Raw genomic sequence first — 16,411 nt, forward strand, 5'->3', positions numbered from 1 at the left:
AGCGCGCGAGGCCAGCCGTAAAACACTCCCTCGCGCCACTTCCGGCCGGCTTCCGCAGACGGCCCTGGTGGGCGATCGTGAGACGCCGGAGGACGTTCCCCACGGCCGGAGCCATGGAGATGCCGCTGCCGCCAGACGGTGAGGCCCAGTCCTGACTCGGGGCCCGTTGATCTCTCCCCGGGATCCCCAGCTGACCCTCCCCGCCTCCTGGGGTCCCCGGGCCTAGGAAGGGGCGGGGCTCGGCCTCCGGGGTTTGCCCGCGGCCTCTCCCGCGGGTCCTCGCATTCCCGGCGCGCTTCTGGCCCCTATCGGGACCCGTACGAGGGCGGCCTCTCCGGGGCCCACCCCTATGGACCCCGACCGGCGGACGCGGGCTGGGAAACCAGGGCCCCCGGATTTGGGCGGTCCTCGCTGACGCCCCGTGTGGCCTTTTCTGCGTCCTCCAGACCAGGAGCTCCGAAATGTCATCGACAAGCTGGCCCAGTTCGTGGCTCGGAACGGGCCCGAGTTTGAAAAGATGACGATGGAGAAGCAGAAGGACAACCCGAAATTCTCTTTTCTGTTCGGAGGCGAGTTCTACAGTTACTACAAGTGCAAGTTGGCGCTGGAGCAGCAGCAGCGTGAGTCCTCTCCAGCTCTCAGGCCGCCCCCTCTAGCCCTTCCTTTCTCCGATTCCATCTCGGGCTCTGGTAGAGCCCTATTTGGGGCTTATTTGGGGCCCCCAAACGCCTTATTTGGGGTCGCATGCTATTTCTTTGTGAAAATGGGTTAGTTCGGCATGTACGATCCTTTCCGCTATTCCTGGAGTCCTGCAGCCCTGAGACTGCGGGGTCCGAGTGTAGTGGAGAACGAGGTTATTGATCTTCCTTCTGTGCTGGGAATCAGGGATTCCTGTTGTTTTGCAAACATGACTGATGTCACCGAGCAGAGTGCTTCAGTGTTTTACAGAGAGGAAGTGATAGAAGCCAGGCTGAATGGGACCCTCCGGACAAATACCGGCTCTCTGGGGCGTCCAGCAAGGTTTTTGTGCATTTCTGGTGGTTGCGGTCCAGATCAAAATGAGTTGTCCTGTGGACTTTACTACTTGGCCGCTGTTTGTATTCACTGGTTTGTGCTTCAGGAACCCGGCCTTGCCCTTAAAGAGTTTAAGATGGAATTTGTTATCACAACTAGCCTATGAATGACAAATATAGACACCAGATGGACAGTCCCTGAGCTCACTTCTGTCTTGTTCAATAGCAAATCCCTAGCTTCTAGATACTGTTATGTTTTAGATTGCCAAGCAGTTGGGCATTGAAAGGTGAATGCCCCCTGGACTACAAGCTCCTTGAGGCCAACCAGACCTTGTTTGGGACATTATTGTGCCTAATAGGTAGCGTGTAGTAGGTGTTCTTATGGCAAAAGTACAGTGGCTTGAACAGGCACAGTGTGTTTTGAGAGCCGAGAGAGAAACCAAAGTGTAAGAAATCCAGCATGGCACCTAGACATGTGTAGACAGGAGAAGCGTTTGCTCTGGAGTGGGAAAGTTTCCAGGGGGAAAGTTTGGGTTTTCTCCCTTTGTTCAGGGGTTCTTCTGGTGCCTGTTGAGGTTTTTCACTTGTTTTAATGTTTATTTAGCTGTGGTCCGTGGGCTCCAGAGCTCAGGGGCTCAGCAGTTGTGTTATGAGAACTTGAGTTGCCTGTGGCATATGGGATATCAGTTCTTGACTGGGAATCGAACCCACATCCCCTGCATTGGAAGGTTGATTCTTAACCACTGGACCACCAAGGAAGTCTTGCCTGTTTAGGTTGGAAATGTGATTAGGGGAGATCTGTTGCCTGAAATTGTAGGCAAAATGTACCCACTTACCTATGTGTTTCTGGAGCAAACCATTCCTTAGCCTCAGCCCGTCAGGTTTGAAACCCCTGGTATAGGCAGTAGGGAACCACGAGAGAGGCTGAAACAAGGAAGAGGTGGGTTGGGTTTGTGTGGCCTATGTGGCGGACAGGCTGGAGGGAGCATGAGTGGAGACTAGGACCAGTGAGGCCAGCAGCTGGTGATAAGGTCTGGATTAAGTCAGTGAGTTGAGTAGAGAAAGTGGGCCTGGGGACAGCTAGGGTTAGGGGGTAGACTACATGAACTGAAATGCCAGTTGGCTATTGATGTGGGTGATATAACTGGGCAAGGGAGGACTGTGTTTGGGTTCGAGTGACCATGAGGCGAGAGATGCTTCTCCTTCAAGGGGAGCCCACTTCCACTCTGGAATGTCAGCAGTCAGAGGTGGCTTGGGACTTGGCGCCATAATGTGGGGAGCTTGGGGTGCTTCTAGCAGGCGAAGATGGAGGCTCAGGGAATCCTTTTTGCAGGTAACAGTATCTCTGTTGACATTAAAGTCTGTGACAGAGTTAACCAAGTAGAAACTGAGGAGACAAGAGTGTTCAGACAGAAGATGGAACCTTAGGAGGGGTTGAGGAGTAGTGGGAAGAGAAGCTCAGGGTTCCCAAAGCCCAGAGAACGAGTGATCTTGGAGTGGCCAGAAGTGAGGGTACAGAGCAGAGATGGCTGGCTTGAAAAGGACTTAGAAATTCTGGAAGCTCTGGGAAAGCTCTAGAAGGGTTTTGGTACTGTGTTCTGGAGCAGGGCTAGCCACTATGTAGCCAGCCTGGTGTTTTGAGAAGACTGAGTCCCGGGACTGCTCAGGAGTTACACCCTACAGACTCCAGTAAAGGACTGGTTTTGTTTTTTTTTCCAATCTGTTGCAGAAAGTACAGTTTTGCAAAGTACAATAAAAATGTGAACTTGTATGAGAGTTCCCTGGTGGTCTAGTGGTTAGGACCTCGGTGCTTTCAATGCCGGGGCCCAGGTTCAGTCCCTGGACAGGGGGCTGAGATCCTGCAAGTTGCACGGCACAGCCGAAAAAAAATGTAAACCATGAAACAGCAGACTGCTGTGAAAGCGCCCAAACACTCCGCTGCTATTTCTCTGCTTGTCTCAGTGTCACCTGGGGCTGGCCCCTTGGACCCCACTGGGATCAGCAGCACTACGGCCATGGGGTAGAGAAGAGGAAAGGGGTCAGGACTGGGCGTGGGGAAGCCAGTTCCTAGGGTGATGCGGGTCAAGGCAGAGTCGTGGCAGTGATGGCAGCACACAGAGGGGTGTGTGGTCTAGGAGGGTGACTTGACTACGTGGGGCAGCTGGTTAGCATGGGGTGCAAGGGAGAGAAAGGTGCACGAACTTCACTTCTGGCTTGGGTAAGAGGCGTGGCTGTTCCAGCCGTGGATCAGGAGTGGGGCTTTGGAAGGGGTGGGGCACAGGCTGAGAGGAAACCATACCTGTTTGAGGCATCTGCAGAAAATAGTGGCTGTTTGGTCTAAGGTTAGACCTAAAGCCTGAGGAATCCAGGGATGCCACTGATAGATTTAGGGCTTATAGAGCAGTGGTTCCCAAACTTTATGGCATCAGGGACCAGATTCATGGAAGACAGTGTTTCTACAGATGACGGTGGGGGCAGGAGGGGACTGGTTTGGGATGATGCAAGTGCCTTATACTTGTGCACTTTATTTGTATTATTATTACATTGTGATATATAATGAAATAATTACACAACTCACCATAATTAGATCATCAGGCATTAGAGTATTCTCATAAGGAGCTCGCAACTTGGATCCCTCACGTGCGTGGTTCACAGTAGGGCTCATGCCCCTGTGAGAATCTGATGCTGCCGCTGATCTGACGGGAGGCGGAGCTCAGGACATAATGGGAACGATGGGGAGCAGCTGTAAATACAGATGAAGCTTCGCTTGCTCACTGCTCACCTGCTGCCATGCGGCCGGGTTTCTCACAGGCCAAGGGTTGGAGGCTCCCTGTCATAGAGTGCAGATTGTCACTGCAGCCACAGGAATACATCACGTTCCCCTGGAGGTTTGCTCAGAGAAGAGCGTTTAGTTCACAGTCCAGGCATCCAGCATGTAAGAGTCAGACAGAGGAGGGAAGGGGACAGCCACACCGGCCACGTGCGACAAGGAGCCGAGACGGGGCCATCTGGCTGAGTGGGAATGGCTGCAGTTGCTTTGGGGGTGGGGTGGGCAGGCAGAGCCCAGGCCTCTGTGGGTTGAGATAAAGGGGAGAAGAACTGAAGATGAACCTTGGCTGTCAAATTGTTGGATGGAGAGGCACAGGCTGAAGGGAGTTTGTAAAGATTGAAAACTCCGCAGTGACTAGATGCTAATAGGCGGAGCCAGTAAAGATAGAAAATGAAAGAGAGCAACGGGACACATTTGCTGAAGCAGCACGGGGCGTGATCCAGACGGCACGCCGGGGTGATCCCATGGGGTGGCCTTGGGTGCAAGGACCAGAAGGCCCACCTCAGACCTAGGTGCCCTATGATGGGCCCTGGGCAGCACTCTCCACCTCATTGTTCTTTCTTTGGCTGGGCCCCCTGGCGGTGGGCCTCAGAAGGGCTCCAGCAGAGTATGATCATGTTCAGACCAGATGAGGCCCAAAGGCAGAGGGGGAAGCCATCTGTCCAGGGACCCTTCCCCAAGTCCTCCCTTCCTGTCTTATCTGGCAAGGTTCGCGGTCTGCGCTTGCCCATCCTGTCTCCTGCCAGCAGGATGGGGCAGCCTACGCTGCCTCAATCTGGATTGACCCCTGAACGCAGAAGAGTAGAGTCTGTGGAAGGGCAGGCGAGGGGCCCAGTGTGGGGAGGCCACCGCGTGTGTTGGGTCGCTGACACACTCCTTCCACGGGGCTGCAGGTGTGTGGGCTTGCTGGTTGGCCCTCCAGAGGCTCGGCAGCTTTGATATCTGGGAAGGGAAGAGTAGACTGGGGGACAGCAAGTGAGGACGCTTGGGGTCAAGAGACCCCCTTGCGGAGGGACTATTCAGGCCCAGGCGAGGGTGGAAGGGGGTGGCTTTGGGCTTCTGGGCCAAAGGACCGCAGGCAAGACCAGATGGTGTTAGCTGGAGAGTGGAGAGATGACCATCCCAAAGGTCTCCAAGGAGAGGGCGAGTGGAAGGGGCCCAGGGCCAGGCCCTGTGAGACAGGTCAAACATAGCTGGGACAGGTCGCAGGGGTCCTCTTCTGGGGGGTGAGTGTATGGAGGGGAGCTGCCCAAATGGCTGCCAAGGGGATACCTGGACCCCTGCCGCCCCCTCACAGGGGCTGCCTCTCCTCCTCTCCTGCCAGTCATCTGCAAACAGCAGGCCCCGGAACTGGAACCGGCTGCGACCCTGCCTCCCCTGCCCCAGCCCCCGCTGGCCCCTGCTGCACCCGTCGCACCCGCCCAGGGCACCCCGTCCATGGATGAGCTCATCCAGCAGAGCCAGTGGAACCTGCAGCAGCAGGAGCAGCACCTGCTGGCCCTCAGACAGGTACGGGCCGCTCCTCCTGCCCTACCCCTCCTTCCGAGGGGTACCCGGCACTCACCTCTGCCTCGGGTTCGCGCCTGTGCACTGATGCTGATGACAGGCGTCAGCACTGAGGATGGGGATGCCCCATTGCCCAGGGCTTGGTGCAAGGCAGCCGTCACTCCTCCAGCGCCGCCACCGCCTTTGCTGTGTTTAGCTCGGACCCTAGGGTTGCGTCTCCCCGCAGCAAGGTCACTGCATAGGCTGACACGCACATGCCCCTGTCATGCTGACGTGGACGCTGACAAGTGAGCCTGCGCGTAGGAAATGGTGTGACGGAGAACGCCAGGTGGCCTCTGGGGCCATGGGCACCAGTTCCTGCCCGTTAGGAGGAGGCTCTTATGAGGTGCACCCTTTTGTCCCAGTCCATCACAGTCTGGTACTTCGGCCAGATACAGTAGGATGAACTGCCAGAAACACAAGATGAATAAAAGGACACTTGAAACACCAGCCCCAGTTTTATTACTGGAGTTGAGATGCAAGTTGATGTACTGAAAACAAAACACTCCAGAATGTTCACTCTCAGTTTGCACATGGAGCCCTTCACACACCGGGCAGCCCAGCCTCAGCCAGCCCTGGGCTGACGGCTTGTCCCCCAGCAGCGCTGGGTCTCAGCCACATACCGGTTTGCCAGTCTGACAGACATAAGTCTGGCATCTCGTTTTGATTTGGGACGCCTGGCTGCTAGCGAGACTGCTCTGCCCTTACCTGTCTGGTGTGTTTACGTGTGTCCCCTCCATGCCTTGCTCACACCCGCCACTCGTTTTTCTTCCTGGTTTTGGTGAGTTGACGTGCAGAGATTCCTTGTTCCTCTGGGTCTTAACCTTTCCATCTGTCCCCTCTGGGGGGACATTGTCTCCCCTGTGTCTTGCCTGGCTTCACCCTCTGCCTGCTTTTGTACTGTGGCGTGACTCCGATGCGTGTCTCAGGCTTCCGGTGTGGATGCTGGGGGCGGGCCATGGAGGGGCCAGCCTGGGTGTACCTGCACCGGGGGCCTCCTCATGCCATCTTGGTGTCACCCGGCCTTCCAGGAGCAGGTGACAGCAGCTGTGGCCCACGCGCTGGAGCAGCAGATGCAGAAGCTCCTGGAGGAGACGCAGCTGGACATGAACGAGTTTGACAACCTGCTCCAGCCCATCATCGATACCTGCACCAAGGATGCCATCTCGGTGAGGATGGGGTGGGGGCGCAGGCATACTCCCAGAATCTGGTGCTCCTGGTGAGGTAGGGGCTCCCACAGCCTGTCTGGGCCAGGGCCACTCGGGACACCCCGTTTCTCCCCCTGCTTTCTGCCTGAGCAGTTCCGTGGGCTCCCCCTCCGAGAGAAAGGGAGGGTGGGTGGAGATTCCTGGGCACTCCCGGGCGTCTGCACACTCTCAGACCTGGGGAAGCTGGCCCCGCTTCACCCACTGTCCTGGCTGTTGCAGGCCGGGAAGAACTGGATGTTCAGCAATGCCAAGTCCCCACCGCACTGCGAACTGATGGCGGGCCACCTCCGCAACCGCATCACGGCCGACGGGGCGCACTTCGAGCTGCGGCTGCACCTCATCTACTTGATCAATGACGTGCTGCACCACTGGTGAGCGCCCGCCAGCCCCGCCGTCCCCCGCTCCTCCGCCCCCTCCCGGCCGCAGTTCTGCCCACAGGAGCCCGGCCTGTCCTGGGGCCAGGGATCCCTCTTCTAAAGAGGGTTGGTCTGAGCCACAAGCCCCCCACGGGGAGGACAGCCACCCCCTCTCCCCTCACACACACCCCTCAGCCCCTACCCTGCACCCCTCCTGAGGCCACTGTCCCCTTGCGCCTTGCTTTCAGGGCGGCTTCTGCGTGTTTTTCAGTGTCTGTTAGCTGCCTTGTTCATACCTGCCACTCACTTTTCTTTCTTCACTGATCTACACACACTCCGTTGCCCTGACTACACTCTGCTTCAGGAGTCCCCATGGGGCCTCCCGGCTAACCCTATGCCCCAGCCCAGAGACTTGCCTTCCCTCACCACCCAGCCATCCTAAGGCCGGGCCAGTATGTACTATCTCATGGTCTTTCTGGTGTCTTACAACAAAGATTAAGTCCTGAAGCCAGTGCCTGGGCCAAAGACAGGTGGAAGCTCATGGGGCTAGTGAGGCTAGCCTGTCGCTGTGAAGACTGGCTGCCACATTTGACCTTGAACTTGAGCGGCTGAAAGGACAGCTCCCATGAGGGCAGCAGGCTCAGACCCAGCTCTTGCCCCCTTCTGCCTGCGTGCAGCTGGCCCGCCACTCCCTGCTTCCTGGGCCACGCGGGCAGTTCCTCTTCCACTCCGCGCTCCCTGCCTCGCCTGCCCTTATTTCTTTGCCACTGGGAAACTGGTAGCTGCTTGGAACCTTGTGTGTCCTTCTGCTCCACCAGCCGCTCCATGGACTCAGGGCAGCTCGGCAGAGACAGCCCTGTTTCTGGCACTTCTGCAGCCATGCCCTTCCCGAGCCCCGCTGTCGGGAAGCCCAGTGCCGCCAGCCCTGTCCTCCTGCCTGGACTGCCCTCCCCCAGCCCGGCCTCCCGGCCCCCGGCCCTTGCTGCTCTCTCTGAGCTCCTTCGGGTGGGCTCGCCCCTTCTTTCCCAGGCTCTGACAGCTCGTGCAGCCTGGGGAGTCCCCACACTCACTGACGGCCACCCCCCGCCTGCGCCCTTCTCCTGCAGACCCGACTCCTAGGCCCCCTGACAGCCCACGCGCTCCCTCCTGGAAGGCGGGGTCCCTGCCCAGATTGCCTTATGCAGAGAGGGTGGCTGTGGTGAGCGAGGCTTCGGGGACTAGGCCCCGCGCCCACGGCGGCGCCAGCCAGCCCTTGTGGGCGGCAGGGGCTCTCACCAGCCCACACCTGGCAGTCCTTAGGCCACCCTGGGAGGTCAGGGTCACGGTGCTGATGCAGGAGCTGGGGGGACAGGCCGTGCTCTGCGAGCCCCTGGGCTGTGTTCTTTCCTACCACCATCTGTCCCTCGGGCCCGGCTGCCAGCATGGCTCTCGTGGGGGGCCCAGCCCTTGTCCCAGCCGGGTTGGGGGCCCATTTCCCGAGAAGGCAGAGGGGGCTGTGGCCAGAGCCGCGATGGTAACGGGCGCGTGGCTGGGTCCCGCCCCAGGGCCCTGACGCGCGGAAGGTCTCTCCCTCACAGCCAGCGCAAGCAGGCCCGGGAGCTGCTGGCCGCCCTGCAGAAGGTTGTGGTGCCCATCTACTGTACCAGCTTCCTGGCCGTGGAGGAGGACAAGCAGCAGAAGATCGCCCGGGTACGCAGGGCAGCCGGACGGGGCGGGGCAGGGCAGGGGCTGGGGGCGTGTGCACTCATCTTCCCCTGACAAGCCTCTCCCTTCTCCACGTCCAGCTCCTACAGCTCTGGGAGAAGAACGGCTACTTCGACGACTCCATCATCCAGCAGTTACAGAGCCCAGCTCTGGGGCTCGGCCAGTACCAGGTGTGCTCTGCTCCCTGAGGTTGAGGGGCTGGGTGGTGCCCTCAGGGTCCTGGTGGCATCTTCCAAACCAGATTCCCAGGGGTGCCCTGGTGTGGTGGTGAGCAGCAGGAGGCAGGGTCTGAGGAGCAGCATTGGGGCCCACCCCCTCCACGACAGCCAGTGCGCTCCCCCTAAGGGAGCCTGCCAGGGTGTCTCCTGGCGTGCCATGACCAGGTTACATGGTATAGGCCCTGCTCTCGGGGATGTCTTCGGCCCGTCTGCCCTGGTCCTCCAGGCATGATAGGATTGTGCGGAAAACCTTGAGTAATCTAGGCTGCCGTGGTCATTGTGTCGGGCACAAGGTCCCCTGTGTGCCTGAGTGCATCGCTCAGAGGGGCATCTGCTCAGAGGACAGGGTTGCAGGACAGGGAGAGGAGGGCCAGATCTCCTTGGTTCCCTCTGCAGTGGCTCTGGCATTGTACCCCAGCGACAGCTGTCCAGATAAAAGGCACAGCTCACACCCCTGTTTGTCAGGCCGTGAGGTGTCTTCCTGCACATCAAGAAGTGTCAGAAGCCACATGTTGACCGTTCCCCCTGTGATGGTCCTGACCACCACCCTCCCTACAGGGGAGAAGCTTTCGTGCTCAGAGAGGCAAACGAGGAAAGGGCATCTCAGACTTTTTTAAAATTCCCACTTTTTTTGTTGCTAAATAAGAATGGGCTCACATCACCATACCGCAGTGATACTCCCTGCTTTTCTTTTCTTGAGTTGGTGGCAGTAGCTCATGGTTACTGAGCCATCCTGGTCCCGTTCACTGTATTATGTCTCCTAATCCTCAGAGGTAGGTGCCGTTATTGTCCCATTTTACAGATGAAGAAATTGAGGCCCCAGGGAGGTAGTGACTTGCTCAGAGCCGTATGGCCTGTGAGCCTGTCCTAGGATGTTTGTCAGTGGTGGGGTTTTAATGTGTGTGTGTCAGCCTAGGGCATGGCCGTCCTTGTGTATCCCCTTTGTGAGGGGATTCTGAGCTACTGCAGCACTGACCATTACCACGTCTGGCTAGATTGAGATGCTCTGTGGGTGTCAAGCCCGAGTTGGTTATTTTACACGACAATCCCACGCAAGCCTTGGATCCCTGGACCTTGCTGCCCACAGCACCACCACAGCCTTCTGGGTGCTCCCCAGGCGTCTGTCCCTGTGCTGCTCCGGAGGGTCTCGGCCCTTGCGTCCCACGTGTGCTGAGTGCTGGCTTCCATGCTCTCCCCCAGGCGACCCTCATCACTGAATACTCCTCGGTGGTCCAGCCAGTGCAACTGGCCTTCCAGCAGCAGATCCAGACCCTGAAGACCCAGCACGAGGAGTTTGTCAGCAGCCTGACCCAGCAGCAGCAGCAGCAGCAGCAGCAGCAGCAGCAGATCCAGATGCCGCAAATGGAAGCTGACGTCAAGGCCACGCCACCGCCGCCCGCCCCACCCCCAGCCCCCACACCCGCCCCGGCCATCCCGCCCACCACCCAGCCTGGTACGTGGCTCCCTCAGCACCCACCCCCAGGAGGCAGCCTCCAGAAAGCAGTCTTCTCCCCCAGGAAGGGCTCGGGTTCTGCCATCTCAGGCCCAGTCCTGGGATCAGGTTCTAATCTACTTAAAAGCACCAGGCAGGTGATTTCACTGGTAAATGTAACCCAGCCCTTACACCTGAGACAGCTGTATACAAACCATCCCAGAGAATGGAGAGGAAGGCTCTCCAAGTCATTTTCTAGGCCAGGGTAACTTACATGAGATGCACATGAGCAGGGAAGGAAGTTTTTAAAAAAGATGTCAAGGACTTAAGAGAGCCAATGAAGTGATATTATTACAGTCTAGGAAGATCTGGATCTGTTGCGATGATAATTTTGAAAAATGTTAATCCATTGTCACTTCTGAGAAGAGATGAAGAAATAGTAAATAAAGTTTTAGCAAGTGAAATCTAGCAAAGGATTTAAAAGGTACATCATGATCAAATAGGGTATGTCTCAGGAATATGTAAGGACAGTTTAATATTAGAAAATCTGAGATGTTCCTGATGGTCCAGTGACTAAGACTATGCGTTCCCAATGTGGGGGCTCGGGTTCCATCCCTGGTCAGGGAACTAGATCCCACATGCCACAACTAAAACCCGGCACACCTAAATAAATACAAAATCTTTTTTAAATACTAGAAAATCTAACAAAATAATAATTGGAAAGAAATGATCTTTCAGCTAGATGCAGAAAGTGTATTTAATAAAACAATGATAGGAATTTTTGAGCATACTAAAACCAGCATGGTATAGCAGTCAGTAAGTAGGAAACTTATTGTCAAGTTTTCAAAGAAGAGCGGTGTGTGTCCCGAACAAGTCTTCTATCCGTGCTGCCTTCCCTGAGGCCGTGGCAGTTTTCCGTGGGGTCAGAAACCAAGGGTTTGTTGGGCAGTAAAGCCCAGCCTTGCTAGGCCCTGGGTGCTTGCTGAAGATCATTTCAGGGGCTGCTTCCTGCCGCCCCCTTCTCTGACTGCTCTTTCGTCTGGTTCTAGATGACAGCAAGCCTCCCATCCAGATGCCCGGGTCTTCCGAGTACGACACCTCAGGAGGGGTTCAGGACCCAGCCGCCAGCGGCCCCCGTGGCCCTGGGCCCCATGACCAGATCCCACCTAACAAGCCCCCGTGGTTTGACCAGCCTCATCCCGTTGCTCCTTGGGGCCAACAGCAGGTATCTCTTAGAACTTGCCACTGGGGTAGGTGGATGGCAGGCAGGTGTGTGCTGGCCCTGTGTAGGTTCATGGGCCTTTAACTGATTCTGCTGCAGGACACGGGGTGGTGGGCGCAGCCAGAGGGTGGGGACAGAGCTGGGGAGGAAAGTTGGGCCTTTGGATCCTTCCTGGGCGCTTGGGTTGCCGCACGTTCACGCAAGTGCTCAGGAGGTTCACAGTGTGGAGGGCAGCGCAGTGATGTGTTTCCTTCCTTTTCTAACTGGTTCGACCAGCAGTGTCCACATCTCATCACCTTAGAAGGGACGCGGTGCTTAGAACGGAAAGGGATGTGAAGGGCGTGCAGCCGGCAGTGTTTTCTGGGGCTGGGACACTGGTCCATCCCTCCCTCCAGGTTCCTTGGAGTCAGACTCATACGCCAGGGCGGGTGCACCTCATTCAGCAGAGCGTGACTGGAAAGCAGCCCACAGTTTGCTGTCCAGGCCTGGGCCTGGTCAGAGCATCTGGGTCCAGCTCTGGGCGTCCACTCGCCTGTGGGCCGGACATGCTGGGTGTGGCCCTCCCTCGTGACCCTGTATGGAGGGGGTTGCATAAGGGGATGGCTCTGGGCTGACGAGTAAGGGATCGTGGCTGTCATTTGCCCCCCCTCCCCTCAGCCCACCTCAGCTTCACAGAGGATTAGGCATCCACACAAAACAGCTCCCACCCGTGGGTGCCTGTGCTGACAGGCAGGTCGTGGGCACCCTCTGACGTGGGGCGCTTCTGCCCATTCTGTTGCTGTGGAAACGGATGTGCCTCAGGTCTCCTGGCCCAGTCTTCCTGGGGACCAGCAGGTTAGGCTCACAACAGTGGGGCTCCCTCACTGGAGGCCAGCAGTGTGCCTGCCGTCCACGGTAGGACACCACGGCCTGGCCTACCCACGTGGCGTCTTACACGTTTTGAAATAGTTGTTATATTGAAAATCTGGCTTTTGGGCTTCTCTCAAAAGAGCTGAGGGTGCAGTGGCCTGGGCTGGCCTCCCAGCCCTGCTCCTGGAGGTGACCTTCTGGGCAGCCTCACGCTGGCCCTGAGTCTGGGTTGCAACCCCGGCTCATTGAGTGTTGAAAACAGCAGCTGGGCAGGCTCTGGAACTTACTGTCTTCAGCTCACGGTAAGACAGGTCCTGGTGGCAGAGCAGACGCTGAGACGGGATGAGAGAACCGCGTCGGGGAGAGAAGTGACGGGAGGAAGAGCAGGCAGGCAGGGGTGTGGTCAGGGCAGGGGTTGGCCTTGGGCCTGGTGGCTCAGCCTGCACACCCGGGGAGCCCTGGGGAGGCACCCCTGCCCCGTGCCGCTGAGGAGCTCCTAGACGGGCGGGTGTTCCCCCCCTCCTGTCAGGCGTGAGGTGGGGGTGCGCCCTGGCCCCGATGTGGGTGCAGCATTTGAGATTCTGGGCCCGGGGTGCAGGCAGGTGCGGCCGCGCCCAGTGGGCTGGAGGCCTTCAGCTCCTGGTGCTGGGCTCACGGCCGCCCACCTTGGGGCCAGACACCAGTGTCGGCAGGTGGCTGCCGCACACCCCGGGCGCCCGGCACGGGCTGGGACTCACCTCCGCTCTTTGCCTTGCAGCCTCCTGAGCAGCCGCCCTACCCACACCACCAGGGCGGGCCACCCCACTGCCCCCCCTGGAACAACAGCCACGAGGGCATGTGGGGCGAGCAGCGCGGCGACCCCGGCTGGAACGGCCAGCGCGACGCCCCCTGGAACAGCCAACCTGACCCCAACTGGAACAGCCAGTTCGAGGGCCCCTGGAACAGCCAGCATGAGCAGCCGCCCTGGGGCGGGGGCCAGCGCGAGCCGCCCTTCCGCATGCAGCGGCCGCCGCACTTCCGCGGGCCCTTCCCTCCCCACCAGCAGCACCCGCAGTTCAACCAGCCACCACACCCCCACAACTTCAACCGCTTCCCACCCCGCTTCATGCAGGACGACTTCCCCCCACGACACCCCTTCGAGCGGCCGCCCTACCCTCACCGCTTCGACTACCCCCAGGGGGACTTTCAGGCTGGTGAGTGTGAGATCACCCTTGCGGGGGCAAGGTCCATCCTGGGGCCAGTGAACACATCCTCACCTGTCCCGAGATCCCTGAGGTCGGCTCACTCGCCGGCCTGCCCTGTGGCCTGGTGTGCCCCGAGCCAGGGTGGCAGGCAGAGGGGTCGTAGGGTGACAGAGAAGCCCAGCCCAGGCCCTGAGGAAGGGGGAACGTGAGGGCACCTGCCACACGTGGGCTGACTGATACTGTGTCTTCTAAAAAGTTTCGTTTCTGCTCTGCTTCTGCCTGGATTTTCAAATCCATTCTTGACTGTAAATTGAGCTGAGAGACCAGTAGGTTTATTGCTTATGTAAAGTGTAACAGGGCCACAGGCTGGGTGCCTCCCACAGCAAGGAATTCTCCACAGTTAGTTCGGGAGGCTGGAGCTCTGAGATCAGGGTGTCAGCTGGGTTGGTGTCTCCTGAGACCTCTCCTGGTGGCCCATAGATGGCAGACTTCTCCTTGTGTCTTCTCTGTGTTTTAATCTCCTCCTCTTATAAAGATACCAGTCAGTATTGGATCAGGGCCCACTCACAGGACCTCGGTTCCTCAGGACTAGGAGTGAATTTGCAGGGGAATTTGCACAGTTTGGGTCATAACATGGCTCTCTGAAGGGTATGTGATTTCCTGTGGTTCCTTCTTTCGCCCCTGAGGTCTATTAGGTGCGGCTGTGTGTAGGACAGGCCACTGCCAGCCCCAGCTATTCCTCAGGGCTGAGAACGAAGCGGTTAGATCAAAGGTGCTGGGCAGGTCTGCTGGCACTGCCCAGCTCTTGGCTTGCCAGCAGGCCTGAGTGCAGTTTCTGTCTTGCAGAAATGGGACCCCCTCACCACCACCCCGGCCACCGCATGCCTCACCCTGGGATCAACGAGCACCCGCCTTGGGGTGGGCCCCAGCACCCTGACTTCGGCCCTCCGCCCCACGGCTTCAACGGGCAGCCCCCTCACATGCGGCGACAGGGCCCTCCGCACATCAACCATGACGACCCCAGCCTGGTCCCCAACGTGCCGTACTTCGACCTCCCTGCTGGACTGATGGCTCCCCTCGTGAAGGTAACGATGCCGAGCTGAGCCCCAGGCTTCGCCGCATATGCTGGGTCTCCAGGTGGGAAGTTCATGGGTAGGATCCATTTCCCCCTTGGCTACAAGACGTTGTTTCCCAGGCCCCTTTCCCCCTCGTTTCCTGCACTTCAGTGAACTTGACCAGCTTGTCATTAAGGGTGTGCCTAAGTTATTGACCCCACCTCACACGTGGCCGTGGGCAAGGCCCATGTCCCTCTGCTCCTTTGAGCATCTGTCCAGGGCTGCAGGTTTGGTAGCTGATCAGAGAAGGCTGGGTGTAGGGGGGCGGTCCTCATGGGCCCAGCCTTGGAAGCCACCTTGTCCAGGGACTGAGGACAGGGGTTTCTCAGAAAAGGGGCGGGTACCAATCAACCAAGGCAGCAGAGGGTGTCGAAGGGAGCCAGGGCTCAGGGCGCTCTGGTCATGGCCCCTCCCTGGGAGTTGAGACGGCACACAGGGGCAGCGTGGAGAGCTAGAGGCCGAGGGCCAGTGGGGCTGCCCTTGGGGTAGGAGCTGGAGCAGGAGAGGGGGCACAGAGCCGGGCCCCTGCGGTGGGCATCTGGGGTCCACGGAGTGTCTGGATAAACAGGGTCTGTGCATTTTTGGTAGAGAGAGAATTCTGTAGCTTTTCTTGGCTCCCATGGAGCCCTCGACCACCCCATTCAGGAACTGAATCATTGGTGTGGCTGAAGCCCTACAAGAGGATGGGGTTTCCCAAGAAGGGCTGCCTGAGGCGCTCTGATGCCCAGGACAGCTGTCTGCTGCCCCACGGCTCCCCGGGTGGGATGGGCCTGGGGTGGTTGAGGCAGGGGGCAGTGACAGCGTGTTCTTTGCTGCAGCTGGAAGACCACGAGTACAAGCCTCTGGATCCTAAGGACATCCGCCTCCCACCCCCCATGCCACCCAGTGAGAGGTTGCTGGCGGCCGTGGAGGCCTTCTACAGCCCACCCTCCCACGACAGGCCCAGGAACAGGTATGGTGCTCCCGGAGTCCAGCCCGGGAGCTGGCCACAGGAGGGGAGGCTGCTGTCCCCTCCCAGCCTGTCCTCCCGAGCCTTACTTCACCAGAAACTCACAGCAGTCACACCTTCTTCTCTGGGGTGGTGTGAGGAGTCGTGACTAGGCGGGCCCACTTCTCCCCCAGCTCGCGTGTCACACGTGTGGTGCCCTCGATAAAAAGCTTTTACCACACTAGACAAGAGCTTCCCTCGGGAGGGTGTTTCAGAGACAGCCAGCTGCCGCCCAGCAGGCTTTGTCACAGGCGGCCCTCAGGACCTCCCCCCGATGATCTCACTTCAGCGGATACCCTGCCATGTGGCAGGGCACAGGCCTAGCTGCCGACATCAGGGTGCCTCAGCCCCCGTTATGGTAACCCGCAGGCCCTGCTCAGCTGTTCAGAGAAACCCCGGCCTGGAAAGGCAAGGAAGCCACGCAGGGCTCGGGGAGCATCCTGGGGCCCTCGGCCTGGCTCCTTCTCCGAGGGGCAGCCGTTGAGGCGAGCCCCCAAGGGCTTTCCCTGCTGGGCCCTCGCTCGGGATTCCGAGCGAGAGGGGCGGGCCTGTCGGGCAGGAGAAGGTCCCTGAGTGGGGAAACATGGGCTCAACCCCGGGACACCTGTGTCTTACAGCGAAGGCTGGGAGCAGAACGGTCTCTACGAGTTCTTCCGAGCAAAGATGCGGGCCCGGCGGAGGAAAGGCCAGGAGAAGAGGAACAGGTGAGAGCCACGTCCCCCGTGAAGAGCCAGTCTCCACGGTCTC

The 16,411-nt window shown here is 58.7% G+C and overlaps 1 protein-coding gene across 4 annotated transcripts in view; it reads left to right on the forward strand.

The window, feature by feature from the left end:
• CHERP (calcium homeostasis endoplasmic reticulum protein) overlaps positions 1 to 16,411 on the forward strand; it is a 19,239-nt gene continuing 2,828 nt past the window's right edge. Inside the window, exons 1-13 of one of the 4 annotated variants that reach the window (XM_061149948.1) lie at positions 1 to 138; positions 447 to 620; positions 5,141 to 5,352; positions 6,420 to 6,557; positions 6,816 to 6,967; positions 8,497 to 8,641; positions 8,737 to 8,826; positions 10,075 to 10,327; positions 11,356 to 11,531; positions 13,135 to 13,570; positions 14,408 to 14,646; positions 15,495 to 15,628; positions 16,282 to 16,368. In XM_061149948.1, coding sequence (XP_061005931.1) covers positions 114 to 138; positions 447 to 620; positions 5,141 to 5,352; positions 6,420 to 6,557; positions 6,816 to 6,967; positions 8,497 to 8,641; positions 8,737 to 8,826; positions 10,075 to 10,327; positions 11,356 to 11,531; positions 13,135 to 13,570; positions 14,408 to 14,646; positions 15,495 to 15,628; positions 16,282 to 16,368 — 2,261 coding nt within the window. In that variant the 5' untranslated portion in view covers positions 1 to 113. The remainder of the gene's footprint in view (positions 139 to 446; positions 621 to 5,140; positions 5,353 to 6,419; positions 6,558 to 6,815; positions 6,968 to 8,496; positions 8,642 to 8,736; positions 8,827 to 10,074; positions 10,328 to 11,355; positions 11,532 to 13,134; positions 13,571 to 14,407; positions 14,647 to 15,494; positions 15,629 to 16,281; positions 16,369 to 16,411) is intronic. The other 3 variants (XM_061149950.1, XM_061149949.1, XM_061149951.1) reach the window with 3 other exon arrangements.

Source organism: Dama dama, chromosome 9 (genome assembly GCF_033118175.1).
Source record: "Dama dama isolate Ldn47 chromosome 9, ASM3311817v1, whole genome shotgun sequence".
In the NCBI taxonomy this organism is placed as follows: Eukaryota; Metazoa; Chordata; class Mammalia; order Artiodactyla; family Cervidae; genus Dama; species Dama dama.